Source organism: Gopherus evgoodei, chromosome 9 (genome assembly GCF_007399415.2).
Source record: "Gopherus evgoodei ecotype Sinaloan lineage chromosome 9, rGopEvg1_v1.p, whole genome shotgun sequence".
Classification (NCBI taxonomy): Eukaryota; Metazoa; Chordata; order Testudines; family Testudinidae; genus Gopherus; species Gopherus evgoodei.
In genome coordinates, this window is record NC_044330.1 from 6,424,139 (window position 1) to 6,448,056 (window position 23,918).

Consider the following 23,918-nt stretch of genomic DNA (forward strand, 5'->3'; position numbering starts at 1 on the left):
ACTGACCGCAGCCAGCAAGTTTCAGTGCTGTAAAGCACCAGTGTAGACAGTGCCCCAGCAGTGGGAGCTACACCCTCCTGGAGGTGGTTATTTAGAGCACTGGGAGAGCTCTCTCCTAGGGCTCTGTGGTAGGGTGACCAGATGTCCTGGTTTTTGGGTCTTTTTCTTATATGGACTCCTGTTACCCTCCACCCCATCCCAATTTTTCACATTTGCTTTCTGGTCCCCCTACTCTGCCGTGAGCACACAAGCCACGTTAAAGCGCTGCCAGTGTAGACTAGCCCTTAGAGAGGCTGCTAAGTTAAAAGATAAAGATTAATAAAATAGCTAAAAATGTCACTTTTCTTGCTGGGGTGAGACTGTGACTGAGTCAGGGGCATTTCAGGTTCCTTTCTCAGACGTGACCCTGTCCACTCAGTGAGCTCTAAAGCAGGGGCCGCGCTGGATGCCACTGACCCCCCTGGCTCGGCCGTGCTAGGCACTGTACACCCGCTGTGACACAGGGCAACCCCCCGCCGGTCATCCCCTCCCCTCCTCGGCCCTCTCAGTCACATGGTCCCGGCCCTCGCCCTGTACCTTCGGATTGGCTGAGCGGTATCACGTGACGCCCGTCTCGCACGGGAGGGGAAGCTGCCGTTGCCAGGCAACGCCGCAGCGGGCTGGGGAGCGGCCTGGTAGGCCCCGAAGCGGAGCAGGTAGGAGGCTCTGGACCCGGGTAGCGAGACCTCCCCGCCTGTAGGGATGGGGGGACTCCCTGCTGGGGCGGGGCTCGTGTGCGGGCTCCCCCCAGCCTTGGTGCGGAATGGGGAGGGGGCTCCCCCCCAGCCGTGGGAGGCCCGAGCGCCGCCCCCAACCTGAGGCTGAGGGTCTCCCTGCCCTGGGGCGGGTGGCTGCGATGGGGGCTCCCCTTCCTTCCCGCCCCGGGAAGGTTCAGGCCCAGCCCTTACCCAGACTGGGGGTGCAGCAGAAACGAGGCGCCCCCTCCCCCCCGCCTGGGCACAAATCCTGTTCAGGGCCAGGGCCGGAGCTGCAGGGTCTAATCTGCAGCCGCTCCCCGTCCCAGTCTCTTCCCAGGCGCCAGCTCTGCAGCGATGCCTGTGGGAAAGGGCTTGGCCAGGTCGAGGGGTCGGTGGGTCTAGCTCAGCGGTTCTCAAACGGGGGGTCGGGACCCCTCCAGGGTCGCAAGCTTATTACATGGGGGTTCGCGAGCTGTCAGCCTCCGCCCCAACCCTGCTCTGCCTCCAGCATTGATCAGGGTGTTAAATATATCAAAAGTGTTACTGTGTAAGGGGGGGTTGCACTCAGAGGCTTGCTGTGTGAGGGGGGGTCACCAGGAAAAAAAAGTTTGAGAACTACTGGTCTAGATCATATTCTGCTCTGTAGGGCATCAGCACCAGCAGGCAGTGGAGAAGGAAGGCCAGATTATGAGAAGAATGGAAGACATGTTGTGATTGCTGCAGTCTATATGAGGGCTGATCAATCAAGGCGATGTGAAACCTGAGGCCAGTCTAGAAGCTTTGTCCTCCACATAGGATATACAGGGTTGGAAGGGACCTCAGGAGATCATCTAGTCCAGCCCCCTGCTCAAAGCAGGGCAACACCCTATACAGTTTTTTATTTTTAACCCCAGTTTTGTAAATGGCCCCCTCAAGGATTGAACTCACAACCCTGGGTTCAGTAGGCCAATGATCAAACCAGTGAGCTATCCCTCTCCCCTAAATGTACAATGTGGCTGGCCGCAGGTGACAGCAAGCCAAGCCAGCCTAGAATATTAAATCTGGTTTTACTCTTCCATTACCAGCCAGCTACTGCATTTGTGCTTTTCCCTGGCACGCACATGTTTACGTCTTGTACAACAGGAACCAATAAACATTCTCAGTATTGTTCCATTCACAAAACTGCCAACTAGGTTCTTATGCCCTCATTTATTGATGGTGATGTTGGTTTAGTGACACCTGCTAGTTTCCAGTTATGCAATTGAACGTGCTCTGCTGGTGTAAATTGATCTACACCAATCAATTAGGAGGGAGGGATAGCTCAGGGGTTTGAGCGTTGGCCTACTAAACCCAGGGTTGTGAGTTCAATCCCTGAGGGGGCCATTAAGGGAACTGGGGTAAAAATCTGGGGATTGGTCCTGCTTGGAGCAGGGGGTTGGACTAGATGACCTCCTGAGGTCCCTTCCAACCCTAATAGTCTATGATTCTATGAAGGTTCTTCATGAAGATTTAGGCCCTCAGTCTGCAAGACACTAGCCAGGCATGTCCCTGCACTTGTGAGACTCTCCATGAACATAAGAAAGGTCTGACCCAGTACAGCCAAAGGTCCATCTAACCCAGTATCTTGTCTGCTGACAGTGGCCAACACCAAGTGCCCCAAAGGGAGTGAACCTAACAAGCGATCTCTCGCCTGCCATCCATCTCCACCCTCTGACAAACAGAGGCTAGGGACACCATTCCTTACCCATCCTGGCTAATAGCCATTAATGGTCTTAACCTCCATGAATTTATATAGTTCTCTTTTAAACCCTGTTATAGTCCTAGCCTTCACAACCTCCTCAGGCAAGGAGTTCCACAAGTTGACTGTGCGCTGTCTGAAGAAGAACTTCCTTTTATTTGTTTTAAACCTGCTGCCCATTAATTTCATTTGGTGGCCCCTAGTTCTTGTATTATGGGAATAAGTAAATAACTTTTCCTTATTTACTTTCTCTACATCACTCATGATTTTATAGACCTCTATTATATCCCCCCTTCGTCTCCTCTTTTCCAAGCTGAAAAGTCCTAGCCTCTTTAAACTCTCCTCATATGGGACCCGTTCCAAACCCCTAATCATTTTAGTTGCCCTTCTCTGAATCTTTTCTAATGCCAGTATATCTTTTTTGAGATGATGATTCCACACCTGTACGCAGTGTTCAAGATGTGGGCGTACCATGGATTTATATAAGGGCAATAAGATACTCTCCATCTTATTTTCTATCCCCTTTTTAATGATTCCTAGCATCCTGTCTGCTTTTTTGACCTCCATGGCACACTACCTGGATGTCTTCAGAGAACTATCCACGATGACTCCAAGATCTTTTTCCTGATTCATTGTAGCTAAATTAGCCCCCTATTGTATGTATAGTTGGGGTTATTTCTTCCAATGTGCATTACTTTACATTTATCCACATTATGTTTCATTTGCCATTTTGTTGCCCAGTCACTTAGTTTTGTGAGATCTTTTTGAAGTTCTTCACAGTCTGCTTTGGTCTTAACTGTCTTGAGCAGTTTAATGTCATCTGCAAACTTTGCCACCTCACTGTTTACCCCTTTCTCCAGATCATTTATGAATAAGTTGAATAGGATTGGTCCTAGGACTGACCCTTGGGGGACACCACTTATTACCCCTCTCCATTCTGAGATTTTACTATTTATTCCTATACTTTGTTCTCTGTCTTTTAACCAGTTCTCAGTCATAGACTCATAGGTCAGAAGGGACCAATCTGATCATCTAGTCTGACCTCCTGCACAAGGCAGGCCACAGAACCCCACCCATCCAATTTTATAACAACCCCTATCCCAGGACCGAGTTATTGAAATCCTCAAAATTGGTTTGAAGACCTCAAGCTGCAGAGAAACCACCAGCAAGCGACCCGTGCCCCACGCTGCAGGGGAAGGCGAAAAACCTCCAGGGCCCCTGCCAATCCGCCCTGGAGGAAAATTCCTTCCCGACCCCAAATATGGCGATCAGCTAAACCCTGAGCATGTGGGCAAGAGTCACCAGCCAGCACCCAAGAAGGAATTCTCTGCAGTAACTCAGTTCCCATTCCATCCAACATCTCCCCGCAGACCATTGAGCAGACCTATCTGGTGGTAATCCAAGATCAATTGCCCAAATTAACGATCCTATCATAACATCCCCTCCATATACTTATCAAGCTTTGTCTTAAAGCCAGGAAAGTCTTTTGCCCCCACTACTTCCCTCGGAAGGCTGTTCCAGAACTTCACTCCCCTAATGGTTAGAAACCTTCGTCTAATTTCAAGTCTAAACTTCCTGATATCCAGTTTATACCCATTCGTCCTCGTGCCTACATTAGTACTAAACTTAAATAATTCCTCTCCCTCCCTAACGTTAACCCCTCTGATATATTTATATAGAGCAAACATATTCCCCCGCAGCCTTCTTTTGGCCAGGCTAAACAAGCCAAGCTCTTTGAGTCTCTTTTCATAAGGCAGTTTTTCCATTCCTCGGATCATCCTTGTAGCCCGTCTCTGAACCTGTTCCAGTTTGAATTCATCCTTCTTGAACATGGGACACCAGAACTGCACACAGTATTCCAGATGGGGTCTCACCAACGCCTTGTATAACGGTACTAACACCTCCTTATCCTTGCAGGAAATACCCCGCCTGATGCATCCCAAAATCGCATTTGCTTTTTTAACAGCCGTATCACATTGGCGACTCATAGTCATCCTGCTATCAACCAGTACCCCAAGGTCCTTCTCCTCCTCCGTCGCTTCCAACTGATGCGCCCCAATCCATGAAAGGACCTTCCCTCTTATCCCATGACAACTTAATTTACGTAAGAGCCTTTGGTGAGGGAACTTGTCAAAGGCTTTCTGGAAATCTAAGTACACTATGTCCACTGTCCTTGTCCACATGTTTGTTGACCCCCTCAAAGAACTCTAATAGATTAGTAAGACATGATTTCCCTTTACAGAAACCGTGTTGACTTTTGCCCAACAATTTATGTTCTTCTGTGTGTCTGACAATTTTATTCTTTACTATTGTTTCAACTAATTTGTCCGGTATTGACATTAGACTTACCAGTCTGTAATTGCTGGGATCACCTCTAGAGCCCTTTTAAAATACTGGTGTTACATTACCTATCTTCCAGTCATTGGGTACAGATACCGATTTAAAGGACAGGTTACAAACCATATTTAATAGTTCTGCAACTTCAAATTTGAGTTCTTTCAGAACTCTTGGGTGCATGCCATCTGGTCCCGGTGACTTGTTACTGTTAAGTTTATCAATTAATTCCAAAACCTCCTCTAGTGACACCTCAATCTATGACAGTTCCTCAGATTTGTCGCCTACAAAAACCAGCTCAGGTTTGGGAATCTCCCTAACATCCTCAGCTGTGAAGACTGAAGAAAAGAATCCGTTTAGTTTCTCTGCAATGACTTTATGGTCTTTAAGCACTCCTTTTGGATCTCAGTTGTCCAGGGGCCCCACTGGTTGTTTAGCAGGCTTCCTGCTTCTGATGTACTTAAAAAACATTTTGTTATTACCTTTGGAGTTTTTTGCTAGCTGTTCTTCAAACTCCTCTTTGGCTTTTCTTATTACATTTTTACAGTTAATTTGGCAGTGTTTATGCTCATGTCTGTTTACCTCACTAGGATTTGACTTCCACTTTTAAAAATATGCCTTTTTATCTTTTACTGCTTCTTTTACATGGTTGTTAAGCCACAGTGGTTCTTTTTTAGTTCTTTTACTGTGTTTTTTAATTTGGGGTACATTTAAGTTGAGCCTCTATTATGGTGTCTTTGAAAAGCGTCCATGCAGCTTGCAGGGATTTCACTTTGGTCACCATACCTGTTAATTTCTGTTTAACTAACCCCCTCATTTTTGCATAGTTCTCCTTTCTGAAATTAAATGTCACAGTATTGGGCTGTTGAAGTGTTCTTCCCACCACAGGGATGTTAAATGTTGTTATATTATGGTTGCTATTTCCAAGTGGTCCTGTTATTGTTACCTCTTGGACCAGCTCCTGCGTTCCACTCAGGACTAAGTCGAGAGTTGCCTCTCCCCTTGTGGGTTCCCATACCAGCTGCTCCAAGAAGCAATCATTTAAAGTATCAAGAAATTTTGTCTCTGCATTTTGTCCTGAGGTGACATGTTCCTAGTCAATATGGAGATTGTGGAAATCCCCCACTATTATTGAGTTCTTAATGTTGATAGCCTCTCTAATTTCCCTTAGCATTTTGTCGTCACTATCACTGTCCTGGTCAGGTGGTCGATAATAGATCCCTAATGTTATAGTCTTATTAGAGCATGCAATTACTGTCGTCATTCCTGCCCCACCTCGCCACGCGACCTGTTCTGTCCTTCCAATATATTTTGTACTCTGGAATGATTGTGTCCCATTGATTGTCCTCAGTCCACCAGGTTTCTGTGATGCCTATTATATCAATATCCTCCTTTATCACAAGGCACTCTAGTTCACCCATCTTATTATTTAGACTTCTAGCATTTATATACAAGCACTTTTAAAAATTGTCACTGTTTATTTGTCTGCCCTTTTCTGATGTGGCCGATTCTTTATTATGTGAATGTTTCTCTTCTGATCTGGCCCCTAGATTATCCTCTTCCATCCTGTCCTCCTGACTAAAACCTAGAAAATCTTTATTAATAGACTCTCCTCTAAGAGAAGTTTCTGTCCAATCCACGTGCTCCTCTGCAGCAGTCGGCTTTCCCCCATCTCTTAGTTTAAAAACTGCTCTGCAACCTTTTTAATGTTAAGTGCCAGCTATCTGGTTCCACTTTGGTTTAAGTGGAGCCCATCTCTCCTGTATAGACTGCCCCATTCCAAAAGTTTCCCCAGTTCCTGATGAATCTAAACCCCTCCTCCCTACACCATCGTCTCATCCACGCAGTGAGACTCTGAAGCTCTGCTTGCCTACCTGGCCCTGCGCGTGGAATTGGGAGCATTTCTGAGAGTGCCATTTTAGAGGTCCTGGATTTCAATCTCTTCCCTAGCAGCCTAAATTTGGCCACCAGGACATCTCTCCTACCCTTCCATATGTCACTGATACCTACATGTAGCACAACCACCAGCTCCTCCCCAGCACTACACATAAGTCTATCTAGATGCCTCGAGAGATCCGCAACCTTCGCACCAGGCAGGCAAGTCACCATACGGTTTTCCTGGTCATCCCAAACCCAGCTATCTACGTTTCTAATGATTGAATCTCCCATTACTAACACCTGCCTTTTCCTAGTGACTGGAGTTCCCTCCCCCGGAGAGGTTACCTCAGTGTGAGAGGATACCCCAATACCATCTGGAAGGAGGGTCCCAACTATGGGAAAGTTTCCCTCTGCTCCCGTTGACTGCTCTACTTCCCTAGACCTTTCATCCTCTCAACAGCTCAGGGGCTGTCTGACCGGAGGTGGGACAATTCTACAATCTCCGGGAAAGCCTCATCAACATACCTCTCTGCCTCCCTTAGCTCCTCCAGTTCCACCACTCTGGCCTCCAAAGTCCATACGCAGTCTCTGAGGGCCAGGAGCTCCTTGCACAGAATAGGGCAGGTAATCAATACATGCTGCACTCAGCACAATAAACTGGGTAGCCTCCACTCTGCTGCTGGGCTTCTGCCTGCATTCTCTCCTACAGCTACCTAGTTAATGAAAGGGTATTGTTTAAATCAAGAAGTTTTGAATGTAGTTTAATTTACAGGTTTTAAAGAACAGCAAGTGAACCTTGTCCCCTTCCCAACTCCCTTGCGAAACTCCCTGTTAACAGCCCTGTTCACAAAGCTCCCTGCACTGCTTTATAAAGCCCTGGCCTTCTTGATAGCCCCGCCCACTGACTGAGGCTCAGCCAATTAACAGAGGCTTCTAGCTTTCAAACCTTACTTTGAAGCTCACAGCTTCTAACTGCCAGCCACAGCACATGGTCCTTCAAACAAACAGACAAACACAAGCTCAGCACACAGCAAGTAACCTCCAGCAAAAACACACACTACAGGCAGCCACTTACCCTAAGGGTCCTGTATTTGCTCCTCCTTCACCTGGAGAACTCCCTTGCGAAACTCCCTGTTAGAGTTTGATCAATGAGTAGGGTCTCCAAGGAGACTGGCTAGCTGGATCTTTGCAGGATTGGGGCTGAAATATAGAGCACCAAGAAGATATATTTACAGAATTCCTTTTTGGAGCATTACTGGAGATATGATGGGCCAGTGTTCCCAAACTTTTTACTAAGGTTACCCACCAAGTATACTTTGTCTTTTTATGTAACCCACCCAGGGGGCAAAAATCAGAGGCTAGCATCCTATTTCTTCCCCTTTGCTGCCTCCTCGCCTTGCTGATGGGGCACTGACAGGCCATCCAAAGCACATAGATGCTGGAATGAGGGGTGTGGGGGGTGCTGCAACGCCCCCTGGCTTGCAGTGGTTTCCATTATGTACAGGGTTTATAGTTTGGTTCAGTGTCTCTTAGAACTCCCACTATAAAAATTGTTCCAGCACCCCTGCCACAGCATCATCCTCCATCCCATTACCACAATCCTAATCATGGCCTGGTCCAGAAGGGAGGCTGCGGGGTGGTGGTTGGTGGATTGGTTGGTTGGAGAACAAGCCTACCCTGCACTCAGCCCATGGTGACAGTTCCTGTCTCATGAGGCTGGGCTCAGCTCCTTGTTCTTGGCTTTTGGGACCTGGCACACAGGGTCTCGGTGACATTCAGGTTTGGCTGAGCCAAATCAGTGGCGCTGCAACCCTGTGTACCAGGTCTCAATGCCTGGAGTGGGGAGCCAGGCCAAGCCCCAGGAGACAGGAGCCTCTGCTTCCTGATGATTGATGAGGAGTGGGCACGCTCTCCCCAAACCCCATTTCCTGGGGCCTCCCCTCTGCATTGGGCCTGCCAACCCATCTAGAACCTTATGGCAACGCACTGAGCCTGGACCCACTGTTTGGGCAACACTCTGATAGATAATGTGTGAATGATAGATAACAGTGGTGCTAATAATTCTTTGTGTTTTGATGACTTTGTAGGTCTTTCTTCAGTGAGATTCAGCAGTAACCTTTAATGATGGGAGACGTCCTCGCTTATGAAGCCGAGTTACTTGGATTGGTGAAAGAGGTAGATGTTTACCATGGAATAGAAAAGAGGAAATCATCTGGTGCCTGCACTTAGGAATGGGAGAAGGGGCAAATTTGTAACTGTTAGGCATTGATCTTGCCATTACTTTATGTGGGCAGATGCTTGCGGCTGCATGGAGTCCCGCTGATGAGGCACTGCCTGCATGGAGCTCATTGCAAAATCAGGACCTTAGTTAAAGGAACGCTGTCAACTAACTTCGGACCCAAAAGGTCTTATTTTAAAAAGGCTTTGAAAAATATAATGTAAATAGAATTGTGTTAATGAACATTTTAAAATAAACAGTGAAAAGCATTTGTTTAATGCTTTTCGCTGTGATGTTAGACTCACAGACCAAATATACTAGTACCTGAGAATTAGCAAGTGAAATGTACCAGTCCCCTGTTATTGCCTAACCTAGGGCTCTGATCCTACAAAGAGTTAAAATATATACTTAACATTATGCACTGTGCTTAGTGCCATTGCCTTCAGTGGTACTATTTGTAGGGTATGAAGTTGAATAACTTGTGTAACTCTTTACAGGATTGAGGTATATCCAAGATGTAACAAACAAGAAAACAGCATGAATAGTGAAAGGTCAACATACATTATTTCAAATTTAATCATCTCAGTATCAATAACACAGATAAGAATTTTCTTCTTTCAATTAGTTTTAAGTTAAGGCTTTGCTGTGATACAGTCCCCTGTTTAGCGCTGTGCCACAAACAGTACATACTGCTTGCTTCATCATGTAATTGACATATCTTTTCTCCTTACTCTGGTGACAGAGCCTCCAATCTTGTGATTTGGTTTCTCTCTTTTTGCACTTTCATACCATCAGTTTTTAGTCTATATTTGTACTTTATGAATTTCTCACGAAATGGTAAAGCCAAACACAGGATTTGCCATAGTTGGACGGACTAGATTGTTGGTCCACCCATGTTTGTGTCCTGCTTCTAGCATTGCTGATACTTCAGAGGCAGGCAAACCTCCCCCAAACCCTGTACTGTGGCTAGTTTTGTACATTTTGGATGGAGGAGGGAGAAATCTTTCTGGTCCTTTGCAGCTTGCCCTGAAGAATGTGGTTTGCTTAAGATAAGTTAAGTGATGGTAAAATTATCAGATCTTTTTAAATTCAGCCACAGCATTTGTCTGACTGTCCTGATGGTAGAAGTCCCATTACCTGTAGATGATGCTACTTTCAGAAAGTGTTAATTACAAGAAAGTTATGTGACTATCTGTTCAATCAAGTTTAAAAAAAATGTTGCATACTGGATATTAGTTGCTTTTCTTGATTTAAAAAAATCAACTGATTATAGTAAAGCTTTGTAGCAAACCTTTAAATAAGTTTGCCTATTCATTGGTCACTGTTTTAAACATTAAAAAGCTTAGAATGTGTTATCTGTGTGTGTTCTTGTGTCTTTAGTATTTAGACTTCACAGAGTTTGAAGACACAGTGAAAACATTTACAAAGGAATGTAAAATAAAAGGGAAGCCATTACCTAAAACAGCAGGTGGTTCCTTGAAAGATTCAAAAGCTTTGATTATCCAGGTAACAAATGTTTTATATTTGGTTTGACTAGCTAATGATCAGAACCATTACATCAGTTGAAATAATCTAAAATGCTTAGGCTAACTTTTGGTTTAAACAGGAGTAGGCTGATAGTAGGGTATTTTCAGTGAAAGGACCTCAACTGAAATTCACCCCCTCAGTAATCACAGTCCTACAGAACCCAAGGTCTAAATTCTCAAATGCGACTCATGAATTTGGATGGCTCACTTTCTGGGTTTCCAGATTGACACTCATTGGAACGGTCTGATTTTCAGAAGGTGCTGATAGAGCAGGACGAGACTTTTCATACAAAACTTTTGTTCAGCAAATAATGACAAGTCAGCAACACCTAAACGTTTCACGAATTCCAGTCAATTTTGTCAAATTATTTTGGTATTTTAAAAAAAAAAATTCTGGAAAAATCAAAACGTTTAGATTTTTTTCAGTTCAAAATGACTTTTTGTTTCAGAATTCTCTTTAATATTTTTAAGTGGCCGAAATTAAAACATTTCAGTTTTGTGTAAATGTTTTGTGTGACTCAAAACAATTTGTTCTGATATTTAGAAAATATTTACTTTTGGTTTGACCAAAACTGAATGGCTTTCTTGTATTTTCGGATTTGCCAGCGAACCAAAACATCTGCTTTTTGCCCTGTTCTACTATTGAACTCCCACTTTCATAAAACCAGGCTTCTTTAAGATGAGTCAAGTAGGATGCCCAAAGTTGAGGCACCCCAAATCACTAGACACTATGGTCTGGCTGCAGACCTTGATGGTCATGTTATGTCCCAAGTTGTTGAGGAGGTCAGGAGGGGGTTGTTGCAAAGTTATTATTTCTGTTTGGGTAGGAGGATGTTATCATGAACATTTTGAAATGTTCTGAATGTTTCTGTATAATGTTATATGTAAATATGCTCTAGAATATGGAATAAGCACACTTTACAAAACAAAATAAATACGTACATCTTGTTAATTTATTAAAATATACACAGGAATTATGTCCTCTCTCTGCTCCTGGACTCTGCCTCATTATTATGAAGACATGGATAAACTGATAAGTCTGGATCGACACTTTCTTCCTGTACCCCCCGTATTATTTTCTTGCTCACTAATCATAGTTAGAGGAGTAAAGGGGAAGGCTAAATGATGAGGAGTGAGTGAAAGTTTGGCCGAGTTTCATATCCATCTTACAGAGAGATTTTAAGGTGTGATTTTTAATTTTTTTTTGAGCGAGGTAGGACAACAGAAATAATGTCAAGGCCTCTCAACTGTGGATGATTGTGGAAAGGAGATGAAGAAGAAGCAGAGTGCTGGTATAGGTTGAAATATGGTTAATGTAATTAGTCTGTAACTGGTGAATTGGGAGAGGCTTTGGGTAAAATTTTCAAAAACAGCTAAGAGATTTAAGTACTTTTGAAAATGGAACTTAAGCTCTTAAGACAGGTACTTTTGTAAATGTTGCCCACCTATATGTGGGGTTGAATGAACTCTCTTTTCCTTTGCAGAAGGATCTGCTTACAGCATTTGAAGATGGAGATCAGAAAGTTTTCTTTGAACTTTGGGAGCAGCATATTTCCTCTTCATTCCGAGACAATGACCCTCTTGCCCAGAAGCTGGAGTTTTATGTTCACATCCACTTTGCCATCTACCTCTTGAAGCATTCTGTGGGCAAGCCTGTAGGTTTGTTTTTCAGTTTGGACTGTATTTTAATTTTTTTGTGTATCTTCTCCAATCTTGGTGTTTGGCAAACCAAAATGGATTATGATGGATTGATCTGTAGTTATCCCCAGGCAAATCTATTTTTTCAACAGCAACCTATATTTTAGTTTGTCTTGAAAGCAGACGTTTGAGCTAGTGAAGCTTGGAGGTGAAATTATTCACCTGAACCTGATCCTATAAGGTGTTGAGTGCTGTCAAGTTCCAAAGAATTCAAAGGGAGATCTGCCTTTAAAATCTTGCCCTTGAATTCATGGGAGTTTGTTTTATTCTAGTGAACATTCAGTAACCTACAAGGCCAATAAGATATTATATTATTAATTAATATCAAATTAATGAGCAGAATCTACCAAACAGGAAAAATACCTTATTACTTCAAACTTCCATATTTCAAGATTGATTGACACCTCAATTTTTTTGGTGACAAAAGTCTTTTTTTAGCTTCATCTACCATTTCTGTTATTTTGGGCTCAGATAACCTTTTGTGCAGGTTTTAGAGTGTGGTCCGAAGTCTAGATTTGTATTGTAAACGTGATTGTAACCTTAACTATGTAGTACCTCACCATAATGTAATAGAATTAATATATTCTGGACCCTATTACTGATGCTTTATAACGGGAATAGCTTCAGGGGAACATATAGTAACTGCACAATAGAAAAGTAGCACATCAAGTTGTGAAGTCAGTTTCAATGGGCCACCTAGTGTTAGCAAAGCTGTCCACAGTGTTTAATAGGTGAGAACTGGTATCTGCTAGAATAAATGTCCCATTGTGTGAGCCTTTGCGTTCTCTCTTGTTTCCTCTGCTTTATTATGACTGCCAACAAAAAGGGACACTGTCAGGTAAAATCTGATCCGAAATGTAAGTTTTTAAAAAAAACACTTAATTCTGATAGAGATGTTCCCAAAAATTTAAAATATATTCAGCTGGAAGCAATGTAAAAAAAGCAAAGGGTATATTTACACTGCAATTGAACTCCCAGACCAGCCTGTGTCAGCTGACTCAGGCTTTGGCTGGAGCCTGGACTCTGGGACCACAATAAAACAGTCCTTTAATTCAAGCCCCACGTGCCTGAGTCGGCTGACATGGGTCTGCATGAGTGTTTAATTGTAATGTAGACATACCCAAATAGTCTCAGGCTGGGCGTATGATCTATTCTAAACAACGCAGTACTGCAGTGGTGCAAGCAGCCAGATGAAACTGACTAGTCTTTTTTTTTTTTTTTTTTTTTTTGTCCAGTCTGACCAGAAGTCCATGAAAAGTAAATTATATTTTAAAAATTGTCATTAACTAATGTGTAATTTAGTGACTTAAGTGAGAATGATTGTTAGTAAAAATGTGGTGGTGGTTTTTTTAATCTACAGTTCTCTCTTCTGGGTTTAGCACAATGCTTCTTTTTAAAGCAGTTTATGAAATAAATATCTACCAGAAAATATATTCCATGTGATATTGAGGATGATTTTTGATCCATTGATTTTGTTCCTGTGTAGCTTTTACTATACCATAAATCATAGAATAATAGAATATATGGGTTGGAAGGGACCTCAGGAGGTCATCTTGTCCAACCCCCTCCTCAAAGCAGGTCCAATCCCCAGCTAAATCATCCCTGCCAGGCCTTTGTCAATCCTGACCTTAAAAACCTCTAAGGAAGGAGATTCCACCACCTCCTTAGGGAACCCATTCCAGTGCTTCACCACCCTCCTAGTGAAATAATGTTTCCTAATATCCAACTTAAACCTCCCCCACTGCAGCTTGAGATCATTACTCCTTGTTCTGTCATATGGTGCTACTGGGAACAGTCTAGATCCATCCTCTTTGGAACCCCCTTTCAGGTTGTTGAAAGCAGCTATCAAATCCCCCCTCATTCTTCTCTTCTGCAGACTAAACAATCCCAATTCCCTCAGCCTCTCCTCATAAGTCATGTGCTCCAGCTCCCTAATCATTTTTGTTGCCCTCCACTGGACTCTTTCCAATTTTTCCACATCCTCCTTGTAGTGTGGAGCCCAAAACTGGACACAGTATTCCAGATGAGGCCTCACCAATGCCAAATAGAGGGGAATGATCACGTCCCTAGATCTGCTGGCAGTGCTCCTACTTAACCAGCCCCAAATGCCGTTAGCCTTCTTGGCAACAAGGGTACACTGCTGACTCATATCCAGCTTCTCGTTCACTGTAACCGCTAGGTCCTTTTCTGCAAAACTGCTGCCTAGCCACTCGGTTCCTAGTCTGTAGCACTGTATGGGACTCTTCCTTCCTAAGTGCAGGACTCTGCACTTATCTTTGTTGAACCTTATCAGATTTCTTTTGGCCCACTCCTCTAGTTTGTCTAGGACCCTCTGTATCCTATCTCTACCCTCCAGTGTATCTACCACTCCTCCCAGTTTAGTGTCATCTGCAAACTTGCTGAGAGTGCATCTACTCCATCCACCAGATCATTAATGAAGAAGCTTGCTAGAGATACGAGAGATGGCTTATTTAACATGTTTAAAATCAAGTAGTGACTTCCTCTCCACTTGCTGAATGCGGATATGGCACTTGACCTGCGGAAATATGCTCCAAGTGCTCAAGACTGTTTTGCTCATAAAGCAAGTAGCCCTTCCTTATTTCTCTTGGCTCCGTGGTCCTAACATGGAAGAACCCTTCTGCGTTTTCCTTTTGGAAACTGTGAAATGCTCTCTGACTAGCTGGAATGAGGGCTGTTCCCTGGGCTGGCCACTGAGAAGCACTTAGCTGTACTTGGTTAGCAGGTACTGTGGGATGGAGAATTCGTGCTTGATGTTGAGTTTAAGTCTCCGTTTGCAGCTGCCAGCCCCTTAAACCCTCACAGAAGTTGTCTTCTAAATAATGATGCCTGTTTCTTTGTTTCCTAGGACAAAGCTGACTTCGATGAAAGGATTTCTCACTTTAAAACATACCTGGAGACTAAAGGGGCTGCACTGAGCCAGACCACAGAATTCCTCCCCTTCTACGCTTTGCCTTTTGTTCCCAACCCCATGGTCCACCCATCCTTTAAAGAACTCTTTCAGGTAAATATTTGTTTTGCACAGTTTTTTTGTTTTTGGTGGATGCTGAGTACTGTTTAGTCTGATAATGCTTTTTATTTTTTCCTTCTGCAGAAATTGTAAATCATAAAAAGGATATTTGTGGTGAGATGCAGTGTAAGCGCTGTTAGTAACATAGTAACGTTTTACAGTCACTTACATAGGCTTGTGTACTCAACAATCCCAAAGTGTTTTACAGGTGGTGTGTTCATAAATAGGATCGCTGTCCCACTTGACTCTGAAATGCAGATACCTGTGGGGAACAATCAGGGCCGGCTCCAGGCACCAGCTAAAGAAGCAGGTGCTTGGGGCGGCCAATACCAAGCGGAGGCACTCTGGCCGCTATTGGGGCGGCACGTCTGGGTGTTTGGCGGCAATTGAGTGGCGGGTCCCTCAGTCCCTCTTGGAGCAAAAGACCCGCTGGTGAATTGCTGCTGAAGAATGGAGCGGTGCGATCGCGCTGCTGTGTTTTTTGTATTTGTTTTTTGTTTTTTTGCCGCTTAGTCACTCTCAGCTTCTGTGGAATCATACAATTCACATGCCTCCAAGTCAGTTGCTCAATTCCAAAGTTAAAGCAGACAAAAACAGGGAGGAGTCACTAACCTACTAAGCAGTCTGGTTAATGAGAGAGGCAAGATATTTTTAAAACAGAATCCTATTGTTCTTGAAAAGGACTAAATGTATTGTCTAAAGTGCTTGCAGAGGCAACATGTAAGTGTTAAGAGCTGGGGGACACAATTTAAAGGTGATGGTGGGGGGAATGTGAACGCCCAGTGCGTTGCTTCTGGGTGCAGGAACCTTCCAGCCTTACTTCTCTGGGCCAGTGCAGCCTGAACACAGGGAACCTGCTCCCGGCACTTTCCCCAGCGATCACCCTCCAGTCCCCTCTCTTGCTTGGTCTGGGGCTGCCGTTTTCGTCCTGCCCTGCTAGGGTTGCCTGCCACTGCCTCCTTAGCTGGGCTCTCACGTGCTGCACAGAAGCAGTGACCTGGAATGGCCACCCTCACCTGCCAGAAATGGCTCTGTCCCGCTCCCTCCGCTTCCCACCAGGGCCTGGCTGCCGGGGAGAGGAGCCAAGCAGCTGGAAAACTAGTGGGGCGTAGTGTGAGAAGGACAGAGCCCTCCTCGCCCCAGCAGGCTGAGCAGAGCAAGCTTCAGAGAGGCCTGCTGAGCTGCGGTGAAGGGCCAGGAGCTGAAGGGGGCATGCCAGGCCTCCGTGCCATTTCACACAGCGCCTGGCCATGGACTCCTTGTGAGGGCATGGGGTCAGTTCACTCTGAGCCCTGCAAGGGCAGCTTGTTGCTCATAGCAATCTGAGGGGGTTATGTGACCCAACATGCACCCCTGCATGTTGCCTCTGATGTGAGATATATTGAAAATGTGATAGGCAGAAAGGGATATAAGCACATATAGTATACCTGGCAATATAGTATTCAATGGTGCATCATTGTCTTGAGTTCAGACTTGCAAACCTCGCAAATGTGAATCCTGTATCTTTTCCAACCTGGTGAAACACAGGGGAAACTTGAGATGTAAGAGCAGCTCTGAGCACACAGAACAGCAAATCTCAGGAAGTTGTTGCTGCTTGTTGAAAAATATCAACTGTTCACCTGTTAGGTATCTTTTCAGCAAGCAGAAACCAGATTGGATGGAGGGTGGTGACTGAGGAAATGAGTAGTTGGTATGGAATTTTTAAGAGACAAAGGCTGTCTTTTTTTTCTGATTCACTCTGTTTTCTGGTGCCTAGGGTAAGATTTATCTGTCAGATGGTTAGAAAGAAAACTGAATTCCAAACAGCAGATGATTCATAGATTAGTCCAGTTTTCTTACAAGTTCTTGGAATCCAAACCTCTTATAGAATTGTTATATTCTGATTTACTGATGTAAGACCATGATCCTTGATAGTCTAATGACAAAACATAAATTTAAATTCAGTCAACTATGAAAAATGAATACAATGATTTCTATAGTTTCCTTCATTAAACCTGAAGAATTAGCAGTGGTTCATTATGTTCCATTACAAATAAATGAACTTTTCTTATTCGCCTTTAATTTTTTTGCCTGATTTTTTGCATTTGTGCAATTTAATGCTTTGTGTTCCATGCACATTCAGTATGCCTTTTTTGGGGTAACTGTTTTAAAATTGAAATAAAATATTATATATGACTAAATAATAAAATGGTATTCACCCAAGAGTTCTGAAGGAACTCAGATGTGAAATTGCAGGACTACTAACTGTAGTCTGTAACCTATCATTTAAATCAGCTTCTGTACCAAATGACTGGAGGATAGCTAATGTGACACCAATTTTTAAAAAGGGCTCCAGAGATGACCCTAGCAACTACAGGCCAATAAGCCTCACTTCAGTACCAGGCAAATTGATTGAAACTATTGTAAAGTGCAAAATTGTCAGACACATAGATGAACATAATTTGTTGGGGAAGTGTCAACATGTTTTTTTTGTAAAGGAAAATCATGCCTCACCAATCTACTAGAATTCTTTGAGGGAGTCAACAAGCGTGTGGATAAGGGGGATCCAGTGGATGTAGTGTATTTAGATTTTCAGAAAGCCTTTGACAGGGTCCCTTACCAAAGTCTCTTAAGCAAAATAAGCAGTCATAGGATAAGAGGGAAGGTTCTCTCATGGATTGGTAACTGGTTAAAAGATAGGAAACAAAGGGTAGGAATAAATGGTCAGTTTTCAGAATGGAGAGAGGTAAATAGTGGTGTCCCCTAAGGATCTGTACTGGGGCCAGTCCTATTTAACATATTCATAAACGATCTGGAGAAAGGGGTAAACAGTGAGATGGCAAAATTTGCAGATGATACAAAACCACTCAAGATAATTAAGTCCCAGGCAGACTGCGAAGAGCTGCAAAAGGATCTCACAAGATGGGGTGACTGGGCAACAGAATGGCAGATGAAATTCAGTGTTGATAAATACAAAGTAATGCATATTTGAAAACATATTCCTAACTATACATATACAATGATGGGGTCTAAATTAGCTGTTACCACTCAAGAAAGCGATCTTGGAGTCACTGTGGATAGTTCTCTGAAATCATCCACTCAGTGTGCAGCGGCAGTCAAAAAAGCAAACAGAATGTTGGAAATCATCAAGAAAGGGATAGGTAATAGGACAGAAAATATCATATTACCTCTATGTAAATCCATGGTATGCCCACTTTTGAGATGTGGTCGCCCCATCTCAAAAAAGATATATTGGAATTGGAAAAGAATCAGAAAATGGCAACAAAAATTATTAGGGGCATAGAATGGCTTCTGTATGAGGAGAGATTACTAACACTGGGACTTTTCAGCTTGGAGAAGAGGCGACTAAGGGGGGATATGACAGAGGTCTATAAAATCATGAGTGGCATAGAGAAAGTAAATAAAGAAGTGTTATTTACTCCTTCTCATAATACAAGAACAAGGGGCCACCAAATGAAATTAATGGGTAGCAGGTTTAAAACAAACACAAGAAAGTGTTTTTTTCAAGCAACGCACTGTCAGCCTCTGGAACTCCTTGCCAGAGGGTGTTGCGAAGGCCAATACTATAACACAGTTTTAAAGGGAGCTAGATAGATTCATGGAGGATAGGTCCATCAATGGCTATTAGCCAGGATGGGCAGGGATGGTGTCCCTAGCCTCTGTTGCCACAAGCTGGGAATGGGTGACAGGGGATGGATCACTTGCTGATTCCCTGTTCTGTTCATTCCCTTTGGGGCACCTGCCATTGACCACTGTTGGAAGACAGGATACTGGGCTTGATGGACCTTTGGTCTGACCCAGTATGGCTGCTCTTGTTTTCAGTGTTATTGTTGAGCTGACTTGTCCTTTTCTTGCATGCGTATGAGCCGCTCATCAAACAGGCTGGCTTTCATAACATTAGAGGCACAACTTTTCACTGCAATACTGGCTGTGTTGTCTGCTGCTGGAAATTGCTATGACTCTAGCTGTAATTTTTTCTTTTTTCTTTTCAAGGATTCTTGGATGCTGGAGTTAAAGGCAAGGTTGGAAAAGTTCCTGTCTCTGACTCTCAAAGCCAGTCATGCCCCAAGGCTTCTCACTTTATACGTATCCTTTCGAAAAAACTTTTTAAAGATCTTTAAATTAGACTGCGCCTTTTTATAGTAATTTTATTGAAGCAACATGCAGCTTGTTTGCTGTGTAATCATGGTAATGTTACTAAGTTGTATTACTTACCCTAGGAAATGTTGACATACCACATTCAGTAAAGTCATTTTAAAAAAAGTTATATCAAATGTTAGGACAGCAGTCTAAATATTTGGTACCTACTGACCTGTGTGTTTAACAGATCACCATTACTTAATATAATATGGATAGTATATCATGTCTGAGGCACAATCCTGACATGACCCCTCTCTGGGCAGCCAATACATCCTCAGTCTTTCTCAGAGGTCCACTTCAGTGGAATTTTTTCAGAGCTTTCAGGAGTCCCAGAGATAATTATTTTACTAAACAAATTATGCCGCATGCTTTATTTTATTTAAAAAAACATCATCTTTTCTCTAACAGTGTCATTTAAGCCACAGTGGGAGGCCTAATCTGCATAGTAGCAGAGGTATGACAAGACTACTGTCCCAGTTTTTGCTCAGCACAGCTCACTCAGGACTAGACTGATACCTCACAGTCTTCTATAAGGGGCCGCATCTAGTTGTGTAGCCCCAGGAACAAAACAGGGACCAGATTATGACTCTACAAGTCCTAGCTTCAGCAGATATGATTTGCACCATCCCTTTTCATAGTACAGCTTCCTTTTCCCCAATGCACCAGCATGGCTCCACTGGTCCTTGTAGCGGGTGGATGGAGCTAATGCACCTTCTGATCTGGTGATGCCCCTTCACTCTCTGCCTGCTTGGCTGGATGGGAAGCTGTGATCAGCAGTGGCTGCTCTTCCCACGTTATGACTTGTCATGTGGCAAGCCCACACAGAGGAGTAAGTGGGCATCTTATGCTTCCTTCTTCCTCTGCATGGCTGACTCATGACCAAGTCCTATGAGTTTCTTTGGTAGGAAACGTTTCTTTCTATAAACCAGTTGCACAACTTACGTCGTCAATTAATTTTTGCTACAGTTTTTGTTTCATAACAGTTTCAAGCCTTTTCCTGGTGTCTGCACGCTAAGATTAGGGTTATCAAAGCTCATGCTTCAGAGCATAAAATGATGTCTGCAGGAATAAGAAAAGAGGCTCTTACATATTTCTGTGCAACATTACACATCAGAGGTTTTTCTTTTTCCCCTGAAGCATTAGGCAGTGATGCCAGAAGCAGTATGGACACTGGACTGGATAGGTTTTACCATACTGATTCAGTTCATTGGTCTATGTCCCTATCCTAAATACCCCTTAAATGGAGATATGTTTTCCTGAACTGCTCTCTCTCTCTTACAACAGAAGGAGAATGGACAGTGCAGCAAAGGTAAATGATCAGATTTGCTGGGGAAGTTTTATACTACCAGTAGCTATAACTGAGAGTGGAGGATAGGCCTAGGATGAGAGGAATGCTAATGAAATTGGAGAAAAAATGCCTTAAAATTAAGGCCCCAATCCTATAACTTATTACAGGAGGGACTGCATTGAAGTCAGTGGGACTTTCCATAGGTAGTCTGCCAGAGGGCCTAATGGCAGAGATTGTATTTCTAGCTTGTTTTTAGTAACGTTTTTACTTAAAAACAGAACATATGGAGGATTTGGTAAAAGATCCATATTTAAGCAAATGTTGCTATCCTGATTAGATACAATTTTCCTAGAATTGCTCTCCAATATGTGTTTATAGCTGTGTATATATACAGATCCTCTGCTCTCAAATCATAGTAAATTATTCTGGAAGTTGCAGGGGTTTGCAGAGAAACAATGAGTTTTATGGTCTTGAACGGGAATTAAGTTTCTTTTCCTTTAGATTCCTAATATTGAACCAATTGGTTTAACCCTGATAAAAATGTGTTAATTCTGAAGTAATTTTCTTGTCATATTTTGTTTTATAAATGTTCAAAAGCCCCCGAGTGTATGTCTGCATTGCATCTGGGAGTGAGCCTGGGTTAACAGACTTGATTTACCAGGGTTTGCACCAGTGTGCACAGGTTCTAGTCCATGAAAGCTTATGGCCAAATACATTTGTTCGTCTCTAAGGTGCCACAAGGACTCCTCGTTGTTTGTACAGATAACTGTGTAGACACTGCGGCTTAGGCTGGAGTTTGGGCTCTCAAGCTCCTCTCAATGTGGAGGTGGGTTTAGGAGTCTGAGTTCCAGCCCAAATTACAGCATCAAAGCTATGACATGCCCGGGGTACAGTCTGGACTGTCAGATGGTTGTTCCTGCTTAACTCTCCAGTCTGATGTGCCCTATGCCCTGCTTTGCTGTGTGAGCGGAGGCTCTGCTCACTCACTCCTGCCTCTAGCACACAGGTCATCCCTGGACATATACCAGAGTGCTATGCCCAGCCACTCTTGAATTATGTACAGGGCAACGCTCATATATCCCTAGTCCCAGCCTTGCACCTCAGAAATGTGCGTTTGACACTGCTCAGGACCCCCGTGGTCAGCTCAGCTTCCCTGCACTAGCCTCTCCTCCCTGCAGTATGATGAGTCCTTGAGGTAAAATCCGCCCTCCCTTGCAAACAAGGGCTCACTCTGTGAAAGGGAGCCCACCTAGCTCAGTAAAATGAGCTGAGCCCAGTACCAGAAACCACCCTTCCAGAAGCAGCAGCAAGACACCTTCCTCACCCTCCTCCTGCACCAGTTATTGCTTGCTCCTCCGCATTGTCACCTCCTGTCCTCCCAGACCCTCCTCCTGCACAAGTCATTGCTTACTTCCCCTCCCCTGTGCTCCCCCAACACTCAGTGCTTGTTGTTCTGAGTGACTGGCTGAACAAGAAGTAGAACTGAGTGGACCAATAGGCTCTAAAGTTTTACATTGTCTTATTGTTAAGTGCAGTTATTCTTTTTTACAAAATTCTACATTTGTAAGTTCAACTTTCATGATGAAGAAATTGGACTACAGTACTTCAGTGTGGTGAACTGAAGTTTCTTTTTTACAGTGCAAATGTTTGTAATAAAAAATAAATATAAAGTGAGCACTGTACACTTTTATTCTATGTTGTAACCGAAATCAATATATTTGAAAATGTAGAAAGCATCTAAAAATATTGAAATAAATGGCATTCTATTATTGTTTAACAGTGTGATTAATTTTTTTAATTACTTGACAGCCCTAAATAAAAGATAAAATCCCAGTCTAATTCCTAAATTTTGTCAGACTAAGTCAAATTTGAAGTAGATGTTTTCTCTTACTCAAAAACTTACAGCAGTCTGTACTAACTGGAAAAGCTTTTCTAATTAGAACCACTCCCCCACTTCAAATGTTTTTGTCTTCCAAAAGATCTTGTTGCATTCAGTGTATGAGGGGGAGGAGAGGTGACATGATGATGTCATTGTCCCTTACTTATACTCTCCTCCAGGTGCTGGAAAGATCCTTGCCGTATCCTGGGGGTTAGACAGCCCCATGGAGTACATGCTCATTTGGACCTTAGCGTCCAAAATATGGGGGTTAGCATGAAACCCTCCACGCTTAATTACCAGCTTGGACCTGGTAAAGCTACCACTACCCAAAAAATTAGAGTGTTTTGGGGCACTCTGGTCCCCCCAAACTTTCCCTGGGGACCCCAAGACCCGAATCCCTTGAGTCTCACAACAAAGGGAAATAAACCTTTTCCCTTCCCCCCTCCAGGTGTTCGTGGAGAGACACACAGAAGCAAGCTCCGTGAATCTAAACAGAGGGATTCCACCCTCCCCGTTTCCAGCCTTGGAAAACAAAAGTACCGAGAGCTAATCTCTCTTCCCCCCTCACCCTGAGGGAATGCAAAGTCAGGCTAGTAAATCTAACACACACAGAATTCCCCCTGACGTCTTCCTCCCACCAATTCCCTGATGAGCACAGACTCAATTCCCTGGAGTTCCCCACTAAAGAAAAACTCCAACAGGTCTTAAAAAGGAAGCTTTATGTAAAAAGAAAGAAAAATACATAAAAATTGGTCTCTCTGTATTAAGGTGACAAATACAGGGTCAATTGCTTAAAAGAAATATGAATAAACAGCCTTATTCAAAAAGAATACAATTCAAAACATTCCAGCAACTATACCCATGTAAATACAAAAGAAAACAATAGAAACCTTACTGCCTTACTATATTTGTACTTACAACTTGGAAATAGAAGATTAGAAAGCAGGAAACAGAAATCCTCTCATAGCCGAGAGAGAGTCAGACAGAAGACCAGAACAAAGGACTCAGACACAAACTTCTCTCCACCCAGATTTGAAAAAGTTCTGTTTCCTGATTGGTCCTCTGGTCAGGTGTTTCAGATTACTTCTTTCCAGGTGAAAGAGACGTTAACCCTTAGCTATCTGTTTATGACACGTCCCCCATATTGCAGACAGTGGGGAAGCTCACTGGCGGCGATTTCCTCCTAGAACTTTAAAATAAACAGATTAATACAACACATGCACCTTTACATATACCACTAAGTATATAACTAACAGACTTCTACATTTTAAGAACACTTTTTAACTACTGGATTCTGCGAAACTCTCACGGGAGAGTGCATCAGCTACTTTGTTAGAAGCTCCTGAGATGTGCTGAATTTCAAAATCAAAATTTTGGAGAGCTAAACTCCAACGAAGAAGTTTCTTGTTGTTCCCCTTGGCAGTATGAAGCCACTTTAGTGCAGGATGGTCAGTTTGTAGCTGGAACCGCCGTCC

At 43.4% G+C, this 23,918-nt stretch overlaps 1 protein-coding gene across 10 annotated transcripts in view; it reads left to right on the top strand.

Moving 5' to 3' along the window:
* The first annotated feature begins 621 nt into the window (after positions 1-621).
* ARMC9 (armadillo repeat containing 9) overlaps positions 622-23,918 on the top strand; it is a 138,728-nt gene continuing 115,431 nt past the window's right edge. For 9 of the 10 annotated variants that reach the window (XR_004001933.1, XM_030574786.1, XM_030574788.1 and 6 more), the window contains exons 1-7: positions 622-695; positions 8,754-8,841; positions 10,265-10,390; positions 11,895-12,065; positions 14,975-15,130; positions 19,130-19,222; positions 20,561-20,585. Coding sequence is in view for 9 of the 10 variants with exons in the window: in XM_030574786.1 (XP_030430646.1) it covers positions 8,788-8,841; positions 10,265-10,390; positions 11,895-12,065; positions 14,975-15,130; positions 19,130-19,222; positions 20,561-20,585 (625 nt within the window). In the remaining variant the exon portion in view is untranslated. Of the gene's footprint in view, positions 696-7,468; positions 7,964-8,753; positions 8,842-10,264; positions 10,391-11,894; positions 12,066-14,974; positions 15,131-19,129; positions 19,223-20,560; positions 20,586-23,918 lie in introns of those variants that run through there. The other variant, XM_030574787.1, reaches the window with a different exon arrangement.